Source organism: Egretta garzetta, unplaced genomic scaffold (assembly GCF_000687185.1).
Source record: "Egretta garzetta isolate BGI_Z169 unplaced genomic scaffold, ASM68718v1 scaffold353, whole genome shotgun sequence".
NCBI classification, from domain to species: Eukaryota; Metazoa; Chordata; class Aves; order Pelecaniformes; family Ardeidae; genus Egretta; species Egretta garzetta.
Genome location: NW_009259307.1, coordinates 330377 through 349510, shown reverse-complemented (window position 1 = coordinate 349510; position 19134 = coordinate 330377). Strand labels below are relative to the sequence as shown.

At 38.7% G+C, this 19134-nt stretch overlaps 1 protein-coding gene across 1 annotated transcript in view; it reads left to right on the top strand.

Annotated features, from left to right (window-relative positions):
* Window positions 1-19134, top strand: part of PCSK5 (proprotein convertase subtilisin/kexin type 5) — a 254875-nt gene that overhangs the window by 183861 nt on the left and 51880 nt on the right. The window contains exons 16-20 of the mRNA XM_035891730.1: window positions 186-379; window positions 1848-1932; window positions 4599-4696; window positions 5255-5384; window positions 6427-6542. Of these exons, the coding sequence (XP_035747623.1) occupies window positions 186-379; window positions 1848-1932; window positions 4599-4696; window positions 5255-5384; window positions 6427-6542 (623 nt within the window). The remainder of the gene's footprint in view (window positions 1-185; window positions 380-1847; window positions 1933-4598; window positions 4697-5254; window positions 5385-6426; window positions 6543-19134) is intronic.

Below are 19134 nucleotides of genomic sequence, written 5' to 3'. Positions count from 1 at the left end.
TAGGGAAATAAGTGGAAGAGAAGAGCCAGCTTGATGCAGTGCTTTGGAGGGTTACATCTTTGTAAACATGATCATTAGAAAAGCAGCAATGCTGGGAAATACTTCTGCTTTGCAGTCATGGTCCAGGAATGTGGTGGCAGGTTATTTCATTAACGACTCTGCCTTCTCTTCCCTGCTGTCTGCAGGATCTGTGTTTCGACCTGCCCACCTGGTCACTACAATGCAGACAAGAAACGCTGTAAAAAATGCTCACCCAATTGTGAAACCTGTGTTGGAGGCCATAGTGACCAGTGCATGACCTGTAAATCTGGCTACTACCTGAATGAAGTAACCAATAGCTGTATAACCAACTGCCCTGATGGGTTTTACCTGGATAAGAGTTAGTATTTCTTGTTGTTTCTTTATTGTGGGCTGCAGAATTTGATCTGGGGAGGTTGACGGAATACTTACGAGTAGGAGGAGTGTATGTTAATGCATCTATCTCTTATCCTATTCCTCTTATTAAATGGTTGCCAAGTGTGATCAAGAAGCTCCTCAAAAATCTTCCTTTATTTTAAAAACCATGCTTAGTGGCAGGACGTCTTTCCTGCTTGTGGCTGGGAATAACAGTAGCAGAGCGAGGGCGGTTCAAGAGCAAATCAGCTGCAGGACAGAGCAGGTTATCACTACTCCAGGAAGGGACAGGCAGCACCCACATTCTGAATTATGAGACATTCCCCATTCCCCCAAATTCAAATATGGCACCAGAGGGAAGAGAGAGCCAAGGAATCAACCATGGCCACTGAACTGGAGTTCTGAGAAAAATAGGCTCCTCAGATGTAAAACATGGTTTAAATTGATGTGGCTGACAGACCTCAGTACCTGCAGTACAGATGTGATGACGCAAGAGCAGTAATTCTCTGCCATGTGAGACACCAGCCTTCAGTTTCCTCCTGTGATTGCCAAGTAAACGGCCCATGTTTAATTTCCAGCTTTGGCTAGCAAAAATACTTAGACATATATTCAAACGTGCTTAAAACTGCAGTGACTTCAGTTATCTTTAGACACATCCTTAGAAGATAAATATGCGCTTAGGACCTTTGTTCATCTGGGTGCCTAACCTTTTGCTTTCTGCATCATGAAGCTGTGTGTTCATTTTTGAGGATTAGTAAAGACAGGTACTACTTAAATTCTTCCATTTTTCACTGTGTGAGAACTACAGTAAAGGGAATTCCTTTCCACCCAATTAAGATGGATAGATGAAAATTTAGGATTAAATGGGAACATTGGGTTTTTCTTCTCAGAGAGGTACATGGCACTGCTTCTCAAAAGACAGCAGGTCTGAAGAGCGAAATCTCTTAAAGTAGGGAGCTCCTGAGATGAAAAAGGCAAGTGTTAAGTAATTTATGTGTTGACTTTGTTAAGATCAGACCTGTTCACGCAGGTGAGTCTTTAAGCGCCAAATCAGGTAAGACAGGACAGGCTGCTTGCATGGAAATGTAAGAGATAAATTGCAGGACAGTCTCTGGAACACATGGCAATCATTACTGTATATCACTGCTATATGAAAAGACAATTTAAGTCCATATTATAAGTAGTTAATGTAAATTTAAAATGTTTATGAAGATTTTTTAATTACCTCAAAGCATATTTTTCTCGGGGTACAACTTCAGAAATAGATTAAACCATTTGATGTTTGATGGAAAAAGCTGATGATAGGCAGAATTTAGCTATTTTAGTCTCACTTGCTGCTTCTCTTCCTGATATCAGGCTAGGAAGCAGTAAGTCACGTAATAATATATCCATATAGCCTTATTAAACTTAACTGACCAAGGTTTTCTGGGCTATTTTCTTTTTTTCCTTTGTAGATAAGATTGTTTGCCGAAAATGTAGTGAAAACTGTAAGACATGTGTTGAATTCCAAATCTGCACAGAATGCAAACATGGCCTAAGGTAAGGAAATTATGGATGTAGTTAAACACAATACCTGAAGAGGCTTACAAGGCTGTGGATGCACAATGAAGAACATCAGATAGCTATTTAACCTTGAGTGGCCCTCATTTCATGTGTTCCATCACTGTCTAGTTTTTTCTTGTGCTACTATGTGCCAGTTTGGCTAACGATGGATTTTTAGAAGACCTTTCATTTCAGGTAAAATAAAAACCACAGTCATGTGGAAAGCGGGCTCCTTCACTTTTTTGACCTACAGTCTGGCAGTCAAGGATTATTTTAGAGGTAGAGCTGATGAATCATATTAATCTTTCTGATTCATTCCTGTGATAGTTAGAAAGTATTTTCTTATCTTTATTGTATTTCTTCGTACATCCAGTCATTCACTTATCTCAAGTACCTCAGGCTCAATTCTATTACAGTATAGTGTGCACATATTTTAAACAGCAGTGGATATTTTTTCTTCATAGGGAGACTTAATCATTCTTGAAACTGATAGGTAAAACCTACAAAGCAGCAGTACACATTTCAAGCTCATTACGAAGGAATGACCTTTGATCCAAGCAGCAGAGGTCAAAAACCTTATAAAACTCATGACAGAATATATGCTGTCTTTATGCCACAAAAAAATATGAAGTCAGTATTCAGTATCTGTAGGGGTTCATCTTGTAGAATACAAGTGTTCTGTGAATATTTTAACAGTGAGCTTTTACTTTATGTCAAAGCAGATTTTCAGCTCTTAGTAAAATCTGAATGTTGTTTGTTTCTAGGACATCAATAGCTGGATTCCTTTGCATTTTGTAAAAGAATTCTCATTTCTGTGTATTTATGTTGCATCTAGATTTTCCAAGGGCTTGCACAATTTTTATTGCAAGTATCTCATTTTTTTAAAAGTGACCCTTTGAAAAGAAAGTGTGATCTAATGGGAAGGAAAGCATGGGATCGGATCAGAACACTGGTCTATTTATACTCTGTGAAATATGAGTATCTGCTTCCCTTTTAAAATGTTATTAAATTTTCAGTCCATGTTAAGATTTTGGAGAATTTTAACAGACTCAGGGTGACCTGTGTATCTCCAAAATCAAATTAGTAAATTAGCAGTTTAGAAGTTCCTACAATGGGCAAATATTTCAGGAGACCAAAGATTACATAGATTTGCGACCTTATAGGACATGGTTGTTACAGGAAAATTTAGGCACACATTTTGTCTGTTTCTCAGGAACTGAGTTTCCTTGTCCATTATCATAAATAGCAGCTTGTAGCACCACTGAAGAAAGCAGACAAGTCCATTCAATGTGAGAAGGAGAAACTGAAATATAAAAAAATCAAAAGAACCCAAACTTCATGTTTTCTTGGGCAATATTAGCAAACTGAGATTGATTTTTGGTAACATTTTCAAAAAATACCATCTGTGTGGGTGTGACAGATACACGGAGTCTTGCAGGACATGCATTTCATATTCCCCAGTTGTTTAAAACTTGCTGTGGTTTTTTCGCAGTTATCGATGGGCATGGCCCTGGGTGGTATGTGGGACACCTGGATTCCAGTTCTGATCCTGTTACTGGCCCATTAAATAAACCTGGGCAAATTATTAGTTTTCCCATCTGTAAAAATATGATAATGCTACCTGCCTTGTAAAGCCCTTTGAGGTGTGTGGCTGAGGAAAAATAATAAGAAAACAAGGTTTTTTAGGTGTGTTGAACTGCTAATTTAATTTTTTTCTAAACTGGGACCATATACACTCTTGAAAATCTCCAGTGGTTCTGAGCATGCACAACTTTTTCTGGATCCAATCTGTAATACAGGGTTAGCACTCACTCAGGGTCATAATCCCCAGAGCTGCAGAGCATTTTTAGAGAAAGAGTTAAATTGGATGAAAGCGGAGGTTCCACAGGAGGTAGCAAACATGGCAGAGAAGTCTAACTTAAAAAAAAAAAACAAACAAAAAACCCCCAACATAGGCACCTTATAACATGAAGGCATAAACAGCAACTTATAGGGAAGCATGGAAATGTGACGCTATGGTATTTCTTTTTTCTCTGTTACTCAGTCTTTTGTGCTCTCTCTCAAAAGTGCCTGCAGGCAGAATACCTCCGACTGTAATCTTGACAAATCTCCCCCAGCCCTGCAGAACTGGCATTCAGTTAGGAGTTTTCAAAGGAAACGGCTATTGCAGAAAGAGGTGGTGATTTCCTTCACTGTGAATCTATTCTTAGCCTGTGCTGTAGCACAGTGTCAGGAGATGCTGCTGGTCTTTCAAGACAAGCATGAGAACTTGTTAACAAGTCCCTTAAGCATTTTTTTTTAATACAGTGGTGCTGACCCTGTGCCAAATTCCTCATGGGTAATTGCATTTTACATGCCTGAATTTTTAGTACTCTTTGGCATTGTTCTTTTCTTTTTTTCTTCTGTCCCCTACTACTTGGTAGTATTTACAATGAGTTTGTAAACAGCTTCTGTGTTTCACCACAGGCAAAACTGCATTTCATTCCCACTTGAAGTGATCACTGTCTCTAAATTTATAAAATGTGACCAGTGATGGAAGCTGGTGAATCCTAATACATGGGTTGTTCTTTTATTGTAAGAGAGCCACTGGTTTGCTCATGACCTTGTTGTCCTCCATTGCTGTTATCTGCCCAAACACTGTGCTTTTTTCCTTTCTACAATAGTTTGCATGGCACTAAATGTGCTATCCGCTGTGAAGAAGGAAAATACCATAATGGTAGAGAATGTGAACCATGTCACCGTTCCTGTGCAACATGTGCAGGTACCCTGCTGACATTTAGCTGCATCGTTTCCTTTCCTCTATATGTTTAGCTCTGATTTTTTTCTACTATATCATAGTTACAGTATAATGTGATTGTTTACATGTAAAAACTAAATTCTCTTGATAGTTCTTTAATATATTTTAAATACAGCAGACTTCTTTCACTAACATGAAGATCTAAGTTTTCTAATTGAAAGTGTGCATACACTTCTTTCTTTTTTCATTTCTTTTTATTTTTTTTTACTCTTAGTAGAGTTAATTCTGATTTCCAGTAATTCCTTCCTTTTTCTTTCTGGGATGGAATAATGACTGATAGATTTTGTGGAAGCTTTAGAACTATTAACAGCCATTTCTTTCAGAAAAAAAGATATACTGAAATTATGTAATGCTGTTTATTCTAACAATGTACTTTTTTGCTTGATGTTACTGTTTGAAAGAAAGTAAGGGAGGTAAAACATAGTCTCTAAAATTATAAGATTTGCTGCAGTTAGAGGTGGTGTCTGCTAGGCAATAAGAGGAACTAGCCAGTAATACAGTGTATTTTCTCTCTGGTTTAAGGTGCTGGAGTAGATGCCTGCATAAACTGCACACAGGGTTATTTTATGGAGGATGGAAGATGTGTACAGTCCTGTAGCAGTGGTTATTACCTTGATCACTCTACTGAAAGTGGATACAAAAGCTGCAAAAGGTATGTCGGATGTTTGGCAGTATATTAGCTATTACTGCGGTAATAATATTATATAATAATATTTATGAAAACGTAAACCACTGCTGACTTCAAAAAATAAGAAAAATACATTACATGCTGAGCAAATGAAGGAAAAGCTTTTTTTTTTTAATTTTAATCAGAGTTGTATTCATGCAGGTCTTCTAAAAGCATTTTTTCTTGCACATGTAAGTGTGTCCTACGCTTTAAAAAAGACTGTAGTGTAGAATCTAAGTAGATAGGCGTAGAAATGTAAAATTTACAAATCTGTCAGAGGATCTACATTTCTCAGTAACAAACCAAAATAGACAAACTAGGGTTTTTTAATTGCAAGTTAATTACTATTCAGAAGGACCATTTCAATTCTTCAGCTGCATATTCACAAACATGGCACAAGTATTTTACCAGACTGCTGTCCAGAATAGCTCACCTGACTCAGTGTACAAATTGGTGAATAGATCTTGGGACAAGGCTGTGCTGTGCAAGGAGGGGACATTTTTTTTCTATTCCATTCATCATTAAACAAATACCATTTGTTCGTTGCCCTTTGGAATCATTTATTATTGACTCACTTTGAATTCAGGGCAGGAAGGGAATCACCATGTGTTACAGTTGTCCACACAAAAAAAATCGATACACAATGAAAGTATGATGGAGCCAGAAGGGCGATGAAAGGATTGGGCAACAGGTCAGTCTTTTCCATCCTGTGGCTTTAGCTCATGCCTTGCTGGCACATGTATGCACCATAAACTTAGTATTTTTGTTGATTACTTCTGCATAGTCCCAAAACAGTAGAATAACGCAGCTGTTTAGTAAAAAAGTGTGAATAGAAAATGGTTGGAGGAAAGAAGCAGGACTGGGTTGCAAGGGGGAGTTAATTCTTTAATTATTTAAATAATTAATTTAATAGAGCAGCTGGTACCTCTAGAAACAGCAAGCAAGCCCTTTGCAATGCAGAAGAGGTCTCCTAGGAACTCTTGTCTTTGGTGAGGCTGTCAGACCAACTCCTGCCATTGTCTTTCAGATGCGATGCCAGCTGTTTGGATTGCAGTGGTCAAGGAGACAGAAACTGCACAAGCTGTCCAAGCGGCTATAACCTAGACACTGGTGTCTGTGTAGTGGGAACAGTCTGCAAGGATGGTGAGTGCAAATCTCTGAAAAGATCCGTATTACCACTGCCAGCTGCTTCTTTTACGTGTATTGGGTTGATTTGGTCTGTTTATTTTCTTTTGTTATAGTCTTGATTTGAGGGCTACATCTTAATTTTTTCAGGTTTATGAAAAGGAGGAAGCTATATTTGCATGTATTAACAAGATTAGTCACATCCACTTTACCTGAATTTTCCTAAAATAGTTTCCCCCCCTGCCAACAACCTACTTTTCCTTCCTTATCTGTTTTTCAAAAGCCATTGCTTTGAGAAGATTTTTGTATGAAGACCCTAGTGTACTATCAATAGACTCACATTTATCTATTTTGCCACTTTAAACTGTGAAAATGCTGGTAAGTAAAAAGGATTTTAAGTGCCTGTAGTATTGCTTGAATTATGTGAAAGGTTAACAAGAACAAAAGAATTCTGAAATAGGGAGCACCCGATTTGTGGTGGAGATTTGAACTTCCTCCACATTCTCTGTGGCAACCAAGATAGCATTCTTACTGCATATGATTGGCTTAATTATTCACTAATACTCATTCCTTTCAAATGTCACAATTACAGAGACACTTAGATAACATCGTGCTTCCCTAAAAATGTTAGTATGTGAATTACTTGTAGATACAGCCCAACAGGTACAGTCCAACAGGAAAAATCATGCTAGAACAAAGCCCAGTGTTAAGCCATGTGGAAGACACCTGACATCAGATGTCCAAAAAGCTAACAATGACTCTTGGTTCCAGTTCATTTCCACTGGATTTAGTAAGAGTTTTACCAAAGACTTAAAAAAAATGAAAACGGAAGGGGTGCAGGATTGAGTCTTGGTTTTGGTTTTGTGGACCTTTACAGTTCCTATTAGAATTTAGGCCTTCAAACTTTGAAAAGTACCCTGTCTGTCCATCCTAAAGTTACATTACAGGTATTGGTAAACGAGTCATGAGACCTTTTTGCATCAGGACATTACAAGTGTCACTGTAGTCTACAGCAAGTCTGGAGAAGGTCAGACATAGATGGGCAAATGAAGAGAAGTTTTGAGTAGCCGTGGTCTCGGTACAGCATTGCAGATATACCAGTTTGGTGTTTAACATGGTGGGATATATCTGTCCTCATTTGTACACATGTAACCTCAGTCAGTTACACATGTAGCTGCCCAAGACTGGGGACACCTCATCTCAGTACTGTCTCCCCCATTCTTCCAAGTGCAGCTGCCATGAAAGCACAACACATCAATGCGCGGGCCTTCAGGCAATTGCAATGCACCGTGCTGGATCCCACCACACAGCACGTGTTCTCAACAGTCTAGGGTAGCCAAGGAGGTCCAGAAGGGGTTTTTTTTCTGTTAATTTAGAACAAGTAGAGGGTCTTCGGTTCATTGTGTGACAATCAAGCACTGGTTACTAGTCTAGCTCACTCCATAGGATTTGCATTTCTGTTGAGAATGTTTTATTCTTTTTCTGTGGTTTGACTGTTTTATTCTTTTGATTCATAAAAATTGAGAACAAATTCCTTTGCTGTAAATATCACTGTTTTCTAATTATTCTGTTTCTAATCTTTTTTTCCTTTTCACAAATGGATACCAATCATTCCCTGTCGGACCACACAATATCTCTTCCTGAAAAAAAAAAAATATGCTGTTGACTGAAATTCCTTTTGATGGACCAAATTTCCTACTTGCTACCTGCTCCTGAATGGTCTCTTCAACCAAATCTGCCTGTCTGACCAATTAAACCTTCCTCCATTGTACACGCCATGCTCTCCAAACCTTCAACCTCCTCTTCTTCTCTTGCTGCTGCCCTCCGGAAGCCACGGAAGAGTCCTGGGCCGAGGGAGGATTCTGTATGCTGGTGAAAAAGAACAATCTCTGCCAGCGGAAAGTGCTTCAGCAATTGTGTTGCAGAACATGTACGCACAAGGGGTGAACTGACACCTCCCAGCATCCTCCTGCTCCTGTAGACTTATAGATTAATCCGTATTATTGAAAAAGGAAAAAAGGAAAGAAAAAAAAAAAAAAAAAAAAAAAGAAAGCCACCTCTCTCTCTCTCCCCCCTCTTTGTCTGGGGAGATGGTGAACTGTTTGTTGGAACTTAAATGGAAAAACTACAACACGCCTACCTTTCATAACTGGGTGTCTAGCGTTGAGCATCCAGGATCACAGAGTCAGTATTGTGTGACCAAAGCATTTGATGCCAAAATTAATGTTTAACTCATGATTTGATTTCCTGTCAACCTTAGGATTATTCCTGTTTTTTGAAGGTCCTTTTTCTTCCCTTTTTTTCCTGCTTCTTTCCCCTTCAAGATGTTTAAAGAGTGTTTCAAGAATACAACACAAGTTTACATGGATTAAAACTAAACAATACAAAAATGTTTGCATTAGTCTTTTTTGTGCTATGTGTATTGATGGGGGAACTTGAGTTCCTGAGGGGATCAGTAATATCATTAGCTGCAGGACTAAGTAAAAAAAAAAAAAAAAAAAAAAGAACATTTCTGCACACATTTCTTTCTTACTTCCTCTGCTGTGTGCTGTTTTTTGTATCACATGCAGTATGTATATATGTTTGCCCAAAATGTGGTTTTGGTCATATAGAGTTCATTTTTAGACAGCTAGCTTATTAACAGATATGCTAGGATTTTTATTTTATTTTTTTAAATTGTCAAAGCTATTTCAAATAAACTTTAAAAAATCATTGTTCCTGTAGTGAACAAATTCAAAAGATACTACTTCTCTTGGTTTGCATAAGCGAGAGTAATGTATACGCTCAGAAGTCAGAAAACTTTGCTAACATGTAAGAAGTATTCATAAATTATTGTTGTCTTGTAATGTTCACAAAAAAGGGGATATTATCATACAGATATGTGGAGCTATTTCATAGTGCCCATACATAAATGTCAGTGTGACTATATGCGACAGGATGTGTTTACAGGACTGGATTTATAATTATGCCAAATGTATCTCCAGGAATAATTACATATAGGACAAGAAATCAATGGTTCTCTTGGTGTAACAATCATGTCATGATGGGCCTGAACCTGCTTTTAACTGCTCACAACAGAAATTTTGGCAGGAATAGTCCACTGAGGCCAATGGAGTTACCTCACTGCAAAGCCATTCTGGATGGTGAGAGAAGCAGCTCCTGCCTTTCTCGCTTTACCCAGGCACACGGCTGCCAGTACAAATTTCCGTTTAATGTCTTTATCAGTTTCATTTAGCGTACTGTTCAAAAGACAGTCATTTAGCAGAAAACAGAAAATTGAACTTTAAAGATACTGTTTTCAGGGGATAATATTTAAAATGTGCAAAGTATCTTTCTTAGTTATCTTTCCAGGAAACACAAATAGAAAATGGATTGCAAGTGTTTAAGCATGTGGATGTTAGAAAATAAAGAGGATCAAAAATTATAGTGGAAGTTTTGCAAACAAACAGAAAAAAAAACTGTAGAGGTAATGTGACACCTTTAGCAGAGAGCAGATAAACTATTGCAACCTGGTTCAGTATGACAGGGCCAGTCAAGCTCCTTTGGTGCCTATTACAAATTTCCTGTTAAACATTCACATTTAAAAGAATTCCATTTGTGCTAGTTCAACTACTAGTCTGTTACTGCCTCATTTCTCAGTATAACATGTTTAATTAGAACATAATGCTTTCAAAGTTTAAGTTAATATTAAATATATATTATATATAAATATATATTCATAATTGAGATTTAATTATGTAATGGATTGTAAAGAATTTGTTTGGATACTTACAAATGTCTCTAACACTATTATAGAGAAGAAATTAATATCTTTGTTTTCTTTTAAAAAACTGACACATTGTTATATCCAAATTCATTTTTACTGAAAAAATACTGTACATGTGTTAAATGTTCAGTTGTTATTTGTAAAATAAGGTAGTTCTGTTGTAACTGATATTGGCCAAAATCAATGTTATTCCATATTTTATTTTTTCTATTAAATTAACCTAAATTCCTGTTCTTTTGGTCTGGAAAAACATGTTGATAATCTATATGTAAAATATCTTTGTTGAAGGGCACGGGTAGCTTCATGGTATAGAGTACTTGGATACCACACACAAGTCATTGAAACAAATGGGGAGGGTAAAGGTGTTTAATTTTATTGTGGATGTTTGTTGTTACGTGATGGAATTTACGATTGCAGAAATGTCTGGTTTCCGTGGAGGACACCTTTTGTGTAGTAGAATTACAGCCATGTCTGAACCCTAGTGGGTAACAACGTTAGCTTCCTCTGACCTGTAAGAGTTTCTGATGAGTCTAATCTCTTGCATGCTTAGGATTAAAAAGTGAAATGCATAACTACCTGGTGGCTCAGACAGTTTAGGAGGAAGGTTTCATCTTTGCAGTCATTCGTGGCCATTTTCACAGTGAGATGTTGATGTCTGTTCACATGCCAATACTCACATCCAGTAGCCCTCAGATCACAGCCCCAGACTGCCACTTGAGAACAGCAGGCTGTCTGTCCTTGCCAGTAGATCAAAAGAGCTCCACATAGACCCATCTATGACTCCTGCAGGGTGAGATCCTCCACGGGCATTAGCTGATGCTCTTGCTCATTTCCCACTTAGTCCTACAACCTGAGTGGAGGTCGAAGTGGCAACTTATCCAAGAAGTCCTGTATTCAGATGACATTTTAAGCACAGTCGCTGAGGCCATGTAAAGAATTTCTGGAAAAAAACCACACACACTTTTCAGCCTTAAGCATCTCATTGTCATCAGCTTGGTTTCAAAACAAAGTCATCATTCTCACAGTTTCCCTGTCAGTCCTGGGAGCAAGTGTATGTGGGATGGCACATTCTTAGCAGTAGTTTGGTAAGACCACACACAAAAAAGGTTGGCCTAATACTCATACCGATATTGTATGAAGAGCTGCTTTTTTCAGCTCCCACCCCACCTTCACCTTCCAACTGGCATGAGAAATTCAATCAATCATGGTGTCTTTTATTGTCAAGATTTCATCTTCTTTGGGTAGGAAATATACAAAGAGTGATAATAAATTTGTTACACCTCCGGCCAAAGGCGGCTGCTCTAGAGGGCTGGTTAATGTTGAGCTGTGAAGTCTCACAGAGAAGTAAGCACAGAACTGAGTTTTAGGCTGAAAACCCAGTACTTTCTGGTGTCAGCTCAGACTCTTTGAAGATTTTTATTTGTGATGCCTTAAAAGCAGTGGCCAGGTGCAAGCAGAATTCATAAGCAGCATATAGTTAGTCCTTGTACAAGAGGATTGCTGCAGCAACAGGATTGCAATTGAAGGAAGCTAGTTTGTTCCCAGCTGCAGAGTGGTTGCTCCTCCCTCTGATTCAATGGTGAGTAGTTTGGAGTGTTGAGTATTTGACACTATGTTGTTGGAATGCAGAACAGATATGGAGTATTTTAGGAAGATCAGAAGCTGCTAAGCATGAACAAAATGATATTTTTCTCCACATTTTGAAAAGATTGTTGTTGGCGTCTGTCCAAATCTGTTCATTGATTTCTGCCTTATTTATATCACAAGTCAAAAAGCAATGACAAATTGAAGATGCTCTTCTAGTTAAGACATGTCACTTCCATGGTAAAGTATTTGCCAGTCTGTTCATGTCTGTTTATGAGAATCCTTACATAATCCTTGATTTAAATACAAACTGGACACCCAACTAGACCTCTTCTTTACTAAAAGTCTCAAAGACAGTGACAGCTTTAGTCCAGAAAACCAAAATCTCATACATGTGCTAACACTATTTTTAACAAGAAAAAAAGTTTAGCATGTCTCAGACGTGCAGAGCATCCTGGAGAAGCCTGTTGTGTTAAGGCATCATTTTATAACAGAAGTGTTTCTTTTTCTGCAATGGGGCTACTGCCTTACTCCCTTTCTAGCTGCAGCTCTCCACCTCAGCCACACACTAGTGTTGTGGGATAAGCAAATCAAATGCCTGCCAGGATACGCCAGTGGAAACTTTATGCTTCTGACCAGTAGCTCCTGTGGCTCTTTGCTTAGACCCTGCATACTCACACAGCAATCTCCACTGGCACATCCTGCCTCTTATCTGGGAAGGCTTTGCCAACTCCCCCTCTGTGGAGACCACTGTTTTCTAATAAAGATTTCCCTATGAGACCTTACAGACTACCCCTCTATTGGGATTGCAACTTTCTAGTGTCCTGTGAAATTCTGAGCAACCGCTGCTACTGAATATAGTATGTAATAGCAGGGCTGCTGCTTGTTCCACATTGTCAGGTAATGATAAGAGGTATGACAGCCTTGAAGATGAGTAAACCTATATACAGAGATACTAGAGCCGACTACAGCAATTTCACCCATCACTAAATACAATTTGCAAATGGTGACAACCAAGTTAATCCTCTTAATAGCCGCATCACAACCAGAGTGAGCGTTATCTGTATGAATGGTCACTTTAGGTAACTATCTGCTACTTTTTAATGAAATTATTTAATGAACTGAATGACTGTAAGAAGGCCTGTTATAAATTCAAGATTCCTGTAAAGACATTTAAGTAACTGCTTGTATGAGTCAAAGCTTTCAATTTACAGCGCAACTCGCGAAATAACTTGTCTGTGATCCATTACCATGCCTTATATTTATACTGGATATGCCATTGTCATGTCATTGGTACACAATGAATCAAGAAAAGTTCTGCCATTAGATGTTTGTGCAAAATATTTTAAACAAGCATTAAAAAAGTTTTACAGCATACAAAGAAAAATCCTAGTCAAGTTTTCATCAAAAAGAAACTGATACCAACAACAACTTCCATGAGTTTGTTCAGAATATGCAGTTTCAATACACTGGAAACAAAGGTTGAAAATGTATTTTTCATGAACATTTCATTTAGCAGGGGAAAAACTGATTTCTGTTTGGCATAATTTTTATTTACTTGTCTTATTTAAACTATCTTGAGAAATTTCAGTTTTTGATGAAATTGATTATCTGATTATTTACTACCACCTGTTGTGGGAGGGTATTGGGGCTTAAGTCCTCCTCACTGGCAAGGACTAAAGAACTGTGGGTAGCAACACAGTGTCCTTGAAAACAAGGCTCAGAACCTTAGGACTGCATCCAACCAGTGGAAGTGCCACCAACACCTGCATTTCCACTGTTGGTTTCACACTGATGAGCAAAGGGAATTCAGATTTATTGAAGTCCTGGAACATTTCTGTGAAGTCTCAGAGCACAGTAACATTGCATCTCACTAGGAGAACTGTTTTGAAATCTTCAGGATAAAGCCAGAGAGGCTGCAGTAATGTTCACCTGCTGTGCAAGGGTAGCAGGCACCACCACAGAATTATATTTTAGTAGCCACACTATGGTTGACACAATCCTGGAAGGACTTCTTTCTGGTTTAGAAAGCAATGTTTATTGCATAAAAACGGAGCCAATTTTCACTTCTAGCATGGCAAATGTAGTTAAACAAAAGCATATTATGGTGAGAAGGCTCTGAGCATTTAAAAAAAAAACAATTCTAGTAAGCAGCAAATGCAGCCTCTCAGTGCCACACCAAAGGCTGTTTTTTTGTTAAATCTCTTTTTTTTTTATAAGCAGCTCATGCATTTGCTGCCAATGAAGGGCAAGGCACAGCTTAGAAGAATGCCCCTTGTACAATCATTTATTTATCAGTGTTTCTCAGTGTTTGGGGGATGGATTTGTTACACGTCTTCTGGGAAAACACCACCACTTTTCAAAGCAAAAAATACTATCCCATCACAAAACACAGTAGACATCTTTGCTTTATGGTGTTATGCAATGTGCTGATTAACTACCCATTTTTCCAATCAGCCATTAGCCTGGGGGGGAGAAGCTAGAACATTGACCGGTGGTGAATATTTATTTACCCAAGAAGAATTAATGGCTCCATCATGCAAACTCAATAATAGCACTGAATGTTCACTGGAGCATGACTACTGTGATTTAGTTACAATTCAGATAATACTGCATATCTTTTCCATTTACAATTGTCCTTGTCCTGCCCACTGCCCTGCTCCCAATGCCTGCAGATACTCTTTTGAGATGTGGATTGGATGGGAAATCTAGCACCTGGTTGCCAGTCCCTGTGGATCACATTGCTGTCAGACATGGTGCTTGTGACCATGCTAATGTGCCATTCTGTGCAACACCACTGGATCAAAAGACAGAAATAACTCAAATATTAGTTCTCAGATAAAGTAGTCCCTTTTCTTACTCCAAGAGCAAGGCCATACTGAACTGGAGTTGCGTAAATGCTGCTTTTGCTGGATCTGCCTCTAACACAGCATCCCTGAACTCTTTCAATCCCAAGGCTGAAAGAAGGGTTCATAGAGCTTCCATAGCCAAACCATACCACAAAGCCTCCTCCCAGCTATATCTGAATTAGAAGGGCTGTATCATTTACCTGTTTCTGCACCCTCAGCAGGGAACATATGATCATTAAAGGGAATATCCTCGACTGTGCTTTCCAGGGTCATCATCAAAAGCAATTACCTTGGCTATTCCTGAAGTGCTTATAGTGGAGACAAGGAACCAGGGGAGATTTTAAGCAAGGGGAGATTACCAGTGTAGGGGTATTGAGTTGGCTGAAAAGTTGCAGATAGAAATAAAATTTACTCCTTTATATCTCTCATTAAAAGACTTAATTTGGTCTGCTCCTTACTTCTAAGGAGATAAACTTTTATCTTTTTGGCAGATTTCTTACAGGCTTTAATATGTATTCAACTCCACAAATTAAACAGAAATTGCATTTGATTACCAGTATGAATCTGCATTGTTACCTCTTGTCAGGGCAAGAAATGCAGCCCTGAGGTACCCAGCTCTTCCCATTTCAGGTTTGTCTATCCAAGACAGACTGCGGAAATTCTGTGGACAGGGAAGTCTCTGCATATACGTATTAACATACTCCTTGCTGTATAACATAGGAGAGAGGCACCATGCTACCATCATTTCCTCTGGAGTATGACATGTTTTCCTCCAGCATTGAAAGATCCTATCTTTAATGTACTCCAGATGCAAATAACACCAGCTTTACTCAATGTATACTGTCAGCTTCCACCTTTCTTTTGCATATCTCACAGGAAGCTACCTGAATTTCCAAAGCAGTACTATCATCACAATGAGATAATTTTCAGTGAGATTCAGGTGCCTCCATTGCACTGCCCTTTAGGAAATCCCCAGCTATGGAGCTTCACAAAAAATAAGAAGCTTGACAAGATCAGACAGGGAAGTTTCCATTTGGGAAGCTCCAGAAATGGAGAGGCTAAACAGATTTTTTTCCATTGTCAGTCTAAAATTTTGAGAGTGCCATAGTATTTTCCCCTCCTTCAAGAAGTGAGAAAGGTACAGAATAAAGTGTTAGCAGTGCAGATCAGGATTGCTCCATTCCCTTTCCCACTTTCTCATGGGGCTGTCAAATCTCAGGCTCCAGGTGAGCAGCAGAAAACCTTGCCAGCTCTGACCTTTGTGCTTACACAGGCAAGGCAGAAACCCTGATCCCAGCCAGCTTTTGCTTCCAGGCATCCACATTATTAGTACAAATGGAGGTTTAAAGCTGATTTTTAAAATGCTAAAAAATGTCTTTCTGGAGTCTATTTATGCCCATTCAGTACCCCTGAGGGCTCTGGCTCTTCAATGGGTTTCTAACAACCATTGTATAAATACTACATAGAAATGAGGGAAGAAGCACACAGAATAAAGAGGGGTAAAAATCCCTTTGTGTCAGCAAAAAGGGCAGCTTTGGCTAACGTAAATATTTTTATTCTGCAGGAGGAAAGAATAGAGGGCTGTGTAAGATAGTGCAGTTCATAAAGGCAGTTGCCTCTCTCCTGCCTGTCACAATTAAAGCTAACCTGAGGCTCTGTGTGATCTCAGCTAATCCTGCAGCAAAAGGGCCTTTCATACTAAAATCATTATATCACACTCAGCTCCACACACTGCTGTTCAGGGAAGACATGTTCAGCCCTTTTCAAGGTTCTGCTTTGTCCCTTGGCACAAGGTGAGGCTTCAGTGACTCAGGAACCAACATCCTAATTTCAGCCTTCTGGTTCATCGCTGCCTAGAGCACTTTTGAAAAGACGACTTCTGCTCCTGAATCCCTCTCATCACCTCAAATTATAGGGCCCCAAAGTTTTTCCCGTGAAGGGTATCTTCTTTGTACCTTCAGCACATCCAAATAGGGGGACAGAATTTTGGTCATTGTGTCAAATAACTGAGTGGAGAAGAATAATTAGCAGGAGGCTGAAAGCTGAAGCTAGACAAATAATTGGAAGCCAGGCTCAAATTTTGTATGACTCCCCAAAATTTGGGGGGAAAGGAAATGCCTTAATCTCCGTGGCCTAACATTTTCAAGATGAAGACAGGATTTCTTTCAGGGAACTGTAATCTATCAAATGTTAAGGCTTTGGACTAAACAGAAGTGTAATTTCAAGACAAATCCTCCGGGTGAATTTTAATGGCTTGTTATATGCAGGTTAGTCTAAGTTCCTTATGAACTTAAGCTTTATGGATAAATATTTCTTAGCAAAACTCAAGGAGCCAATCCCATGAGCCAGCCAAAATAAAATGTATCAAGGCCAAACATGGAAAAACCAGAGAGCTCCCTAAGACCGAATCCTCTCAGTTCTCACTGCTGATTGATGAAAAACAATTCTGATCAATGTTTCTTTATCTGCTCTGTGAAACCTTTGTAGCCAGTAGGATTACATACAAAAACCAAAGTACAAAATCCATATCCAGGTTCCCATGAAAGTAAACAAGCAAAAAGGAGGAAATAAGGTCATTTTTTCATTGATTATAAAGAAAAGCCACTGGGGCAATGCTATCGAAGATAACCAATGAATATTTTTTAAATTAGAAAAAACAATGTTTTGATTAAGAAAAGTGGGGAAGTAACGTGTGACTTGCAGTGGCTAAGTCTCATGGGGGGTGGGGGGAATGGCTACAAGAGAATGATTCATTTATGACTGCCAGCACACAAAACTGTATCTGCAGGCACAGCTGACAAGGATATTCATACACTCATCTAACCGGTCTCCTGAAACACCGTGTGCTGGCAACGCGTGGCACAGCTTTGGGAAAGGAGGAAGAAATAGTGACAAGCTAAGGGCTGTATGCCTAATACTGCTTAAGCAAAGACTTAGCAACAACCAGGCAACTATGATGGTGCTCTGTTCTGGGACTCAGGAGAGAGACGCTCTAATTTGCTATTACACCCTAACTTGATGATCTTACTGCAGCTCAGTTTTTCTGCCTCCTTAATGGGAATCCACCAGTAGGAGCCCAGTGTAAGCGTAGGCTCTTCTATGCAGCTAAAGGCACAGCCTGCAACCTGGTGTGGCCCAGATGTGGAATTAAACATTTCTGACTAGGGACACAAAAAATTATACGTGGAATCTCCCCATTATGAGGCATTATGTCTGTTAACATGGCCTAATTCCTATAATATCTTCAGTTCCTTTTTTTTTAAACAAGGTGACAAGGTAACAGAATTGAGAAATAAATGAAGATTAAGTATGGGATGATCCAAAGTAACTGACGAGCACTGCCTGATTGAAGGCATAGCTGAGATGGATTGCTGAGAGTATTCCCCCATTACATATGTTGGACAGATAAAGAATTTGAATACAGAAGAAAGAAAAAAAAAAAAAAGAGTTACAGCTTTGGTAACTAGTATTTATCTAGTGAGATTTGTAAAGAAACTCTTGGCAATCAGTTAAACTGCCCTGTGGAATAGTTTAAAAGTCTTTAAAGTTGCATTTCAGTGTTAGCTCTTTGAATATACACTAAAACTATTTCATTGACTTTTAGTGGCAGATCTACAGCTCTAGATGTGACTTGCAATTCAGAGGGCCTAATATGTAAGTGTTTTCCAGTGCACATTCTTACAATAGTATGCTTTAAAACGGTTCAACTCAGAGGATAAAGTAAGCAGAGAACTGGTCTTCATGGCACTATTCCAGCACAGCTGAAATGAATTACAGCATTTCCAATGAAAGGCGTAACAAAGAAATAACAAAAAACCTTTTAAAACTAAGCAATTCTACCATGTGGGAAGGATTTGAGTGAGCATAGCTGAGGTGCATGAATTAGTAGCTCAGGTCCGATGGGTCAGCCTACAGGCAGTGTGGGCAAATAAAGTGAAGGACTGGAGAAACAGAAAGTTTTCCCAATGCATATCACAAAACAACATCAGAGAAGCAATTATTTAATTACTTTGCCCTGATAGATTTTCCAGTGATGTAAAGCCAGTTGTATAAAGCACTGATCCACCAGACCTGCAACAGAAAGACTTTCCAGATACTGCATTTTTTCCATGGCTGTGTATTGTCCAAATTGCATGTGTGTGTGTATGTGTGTGTGTGTACATGTATGTATCAAATTATTTTTTAAAATCTCATAAAGCATTTGAGATGATGGGATTCCATGTCATACTCTCTGAATATATACCAAAAAGGCTCAAGAGGCCTACATTAAGCAAAACTGTCAATGCCCCGATGATCTACTGGACAGCAGGCCACAGTCTTTTTTTCTAGAAAGTGAGAATTATAAATATTCTGTATTATGATAGTTATTAATCAATAGAACATTTTCTCTCAGTAATATCTGGATAAATTC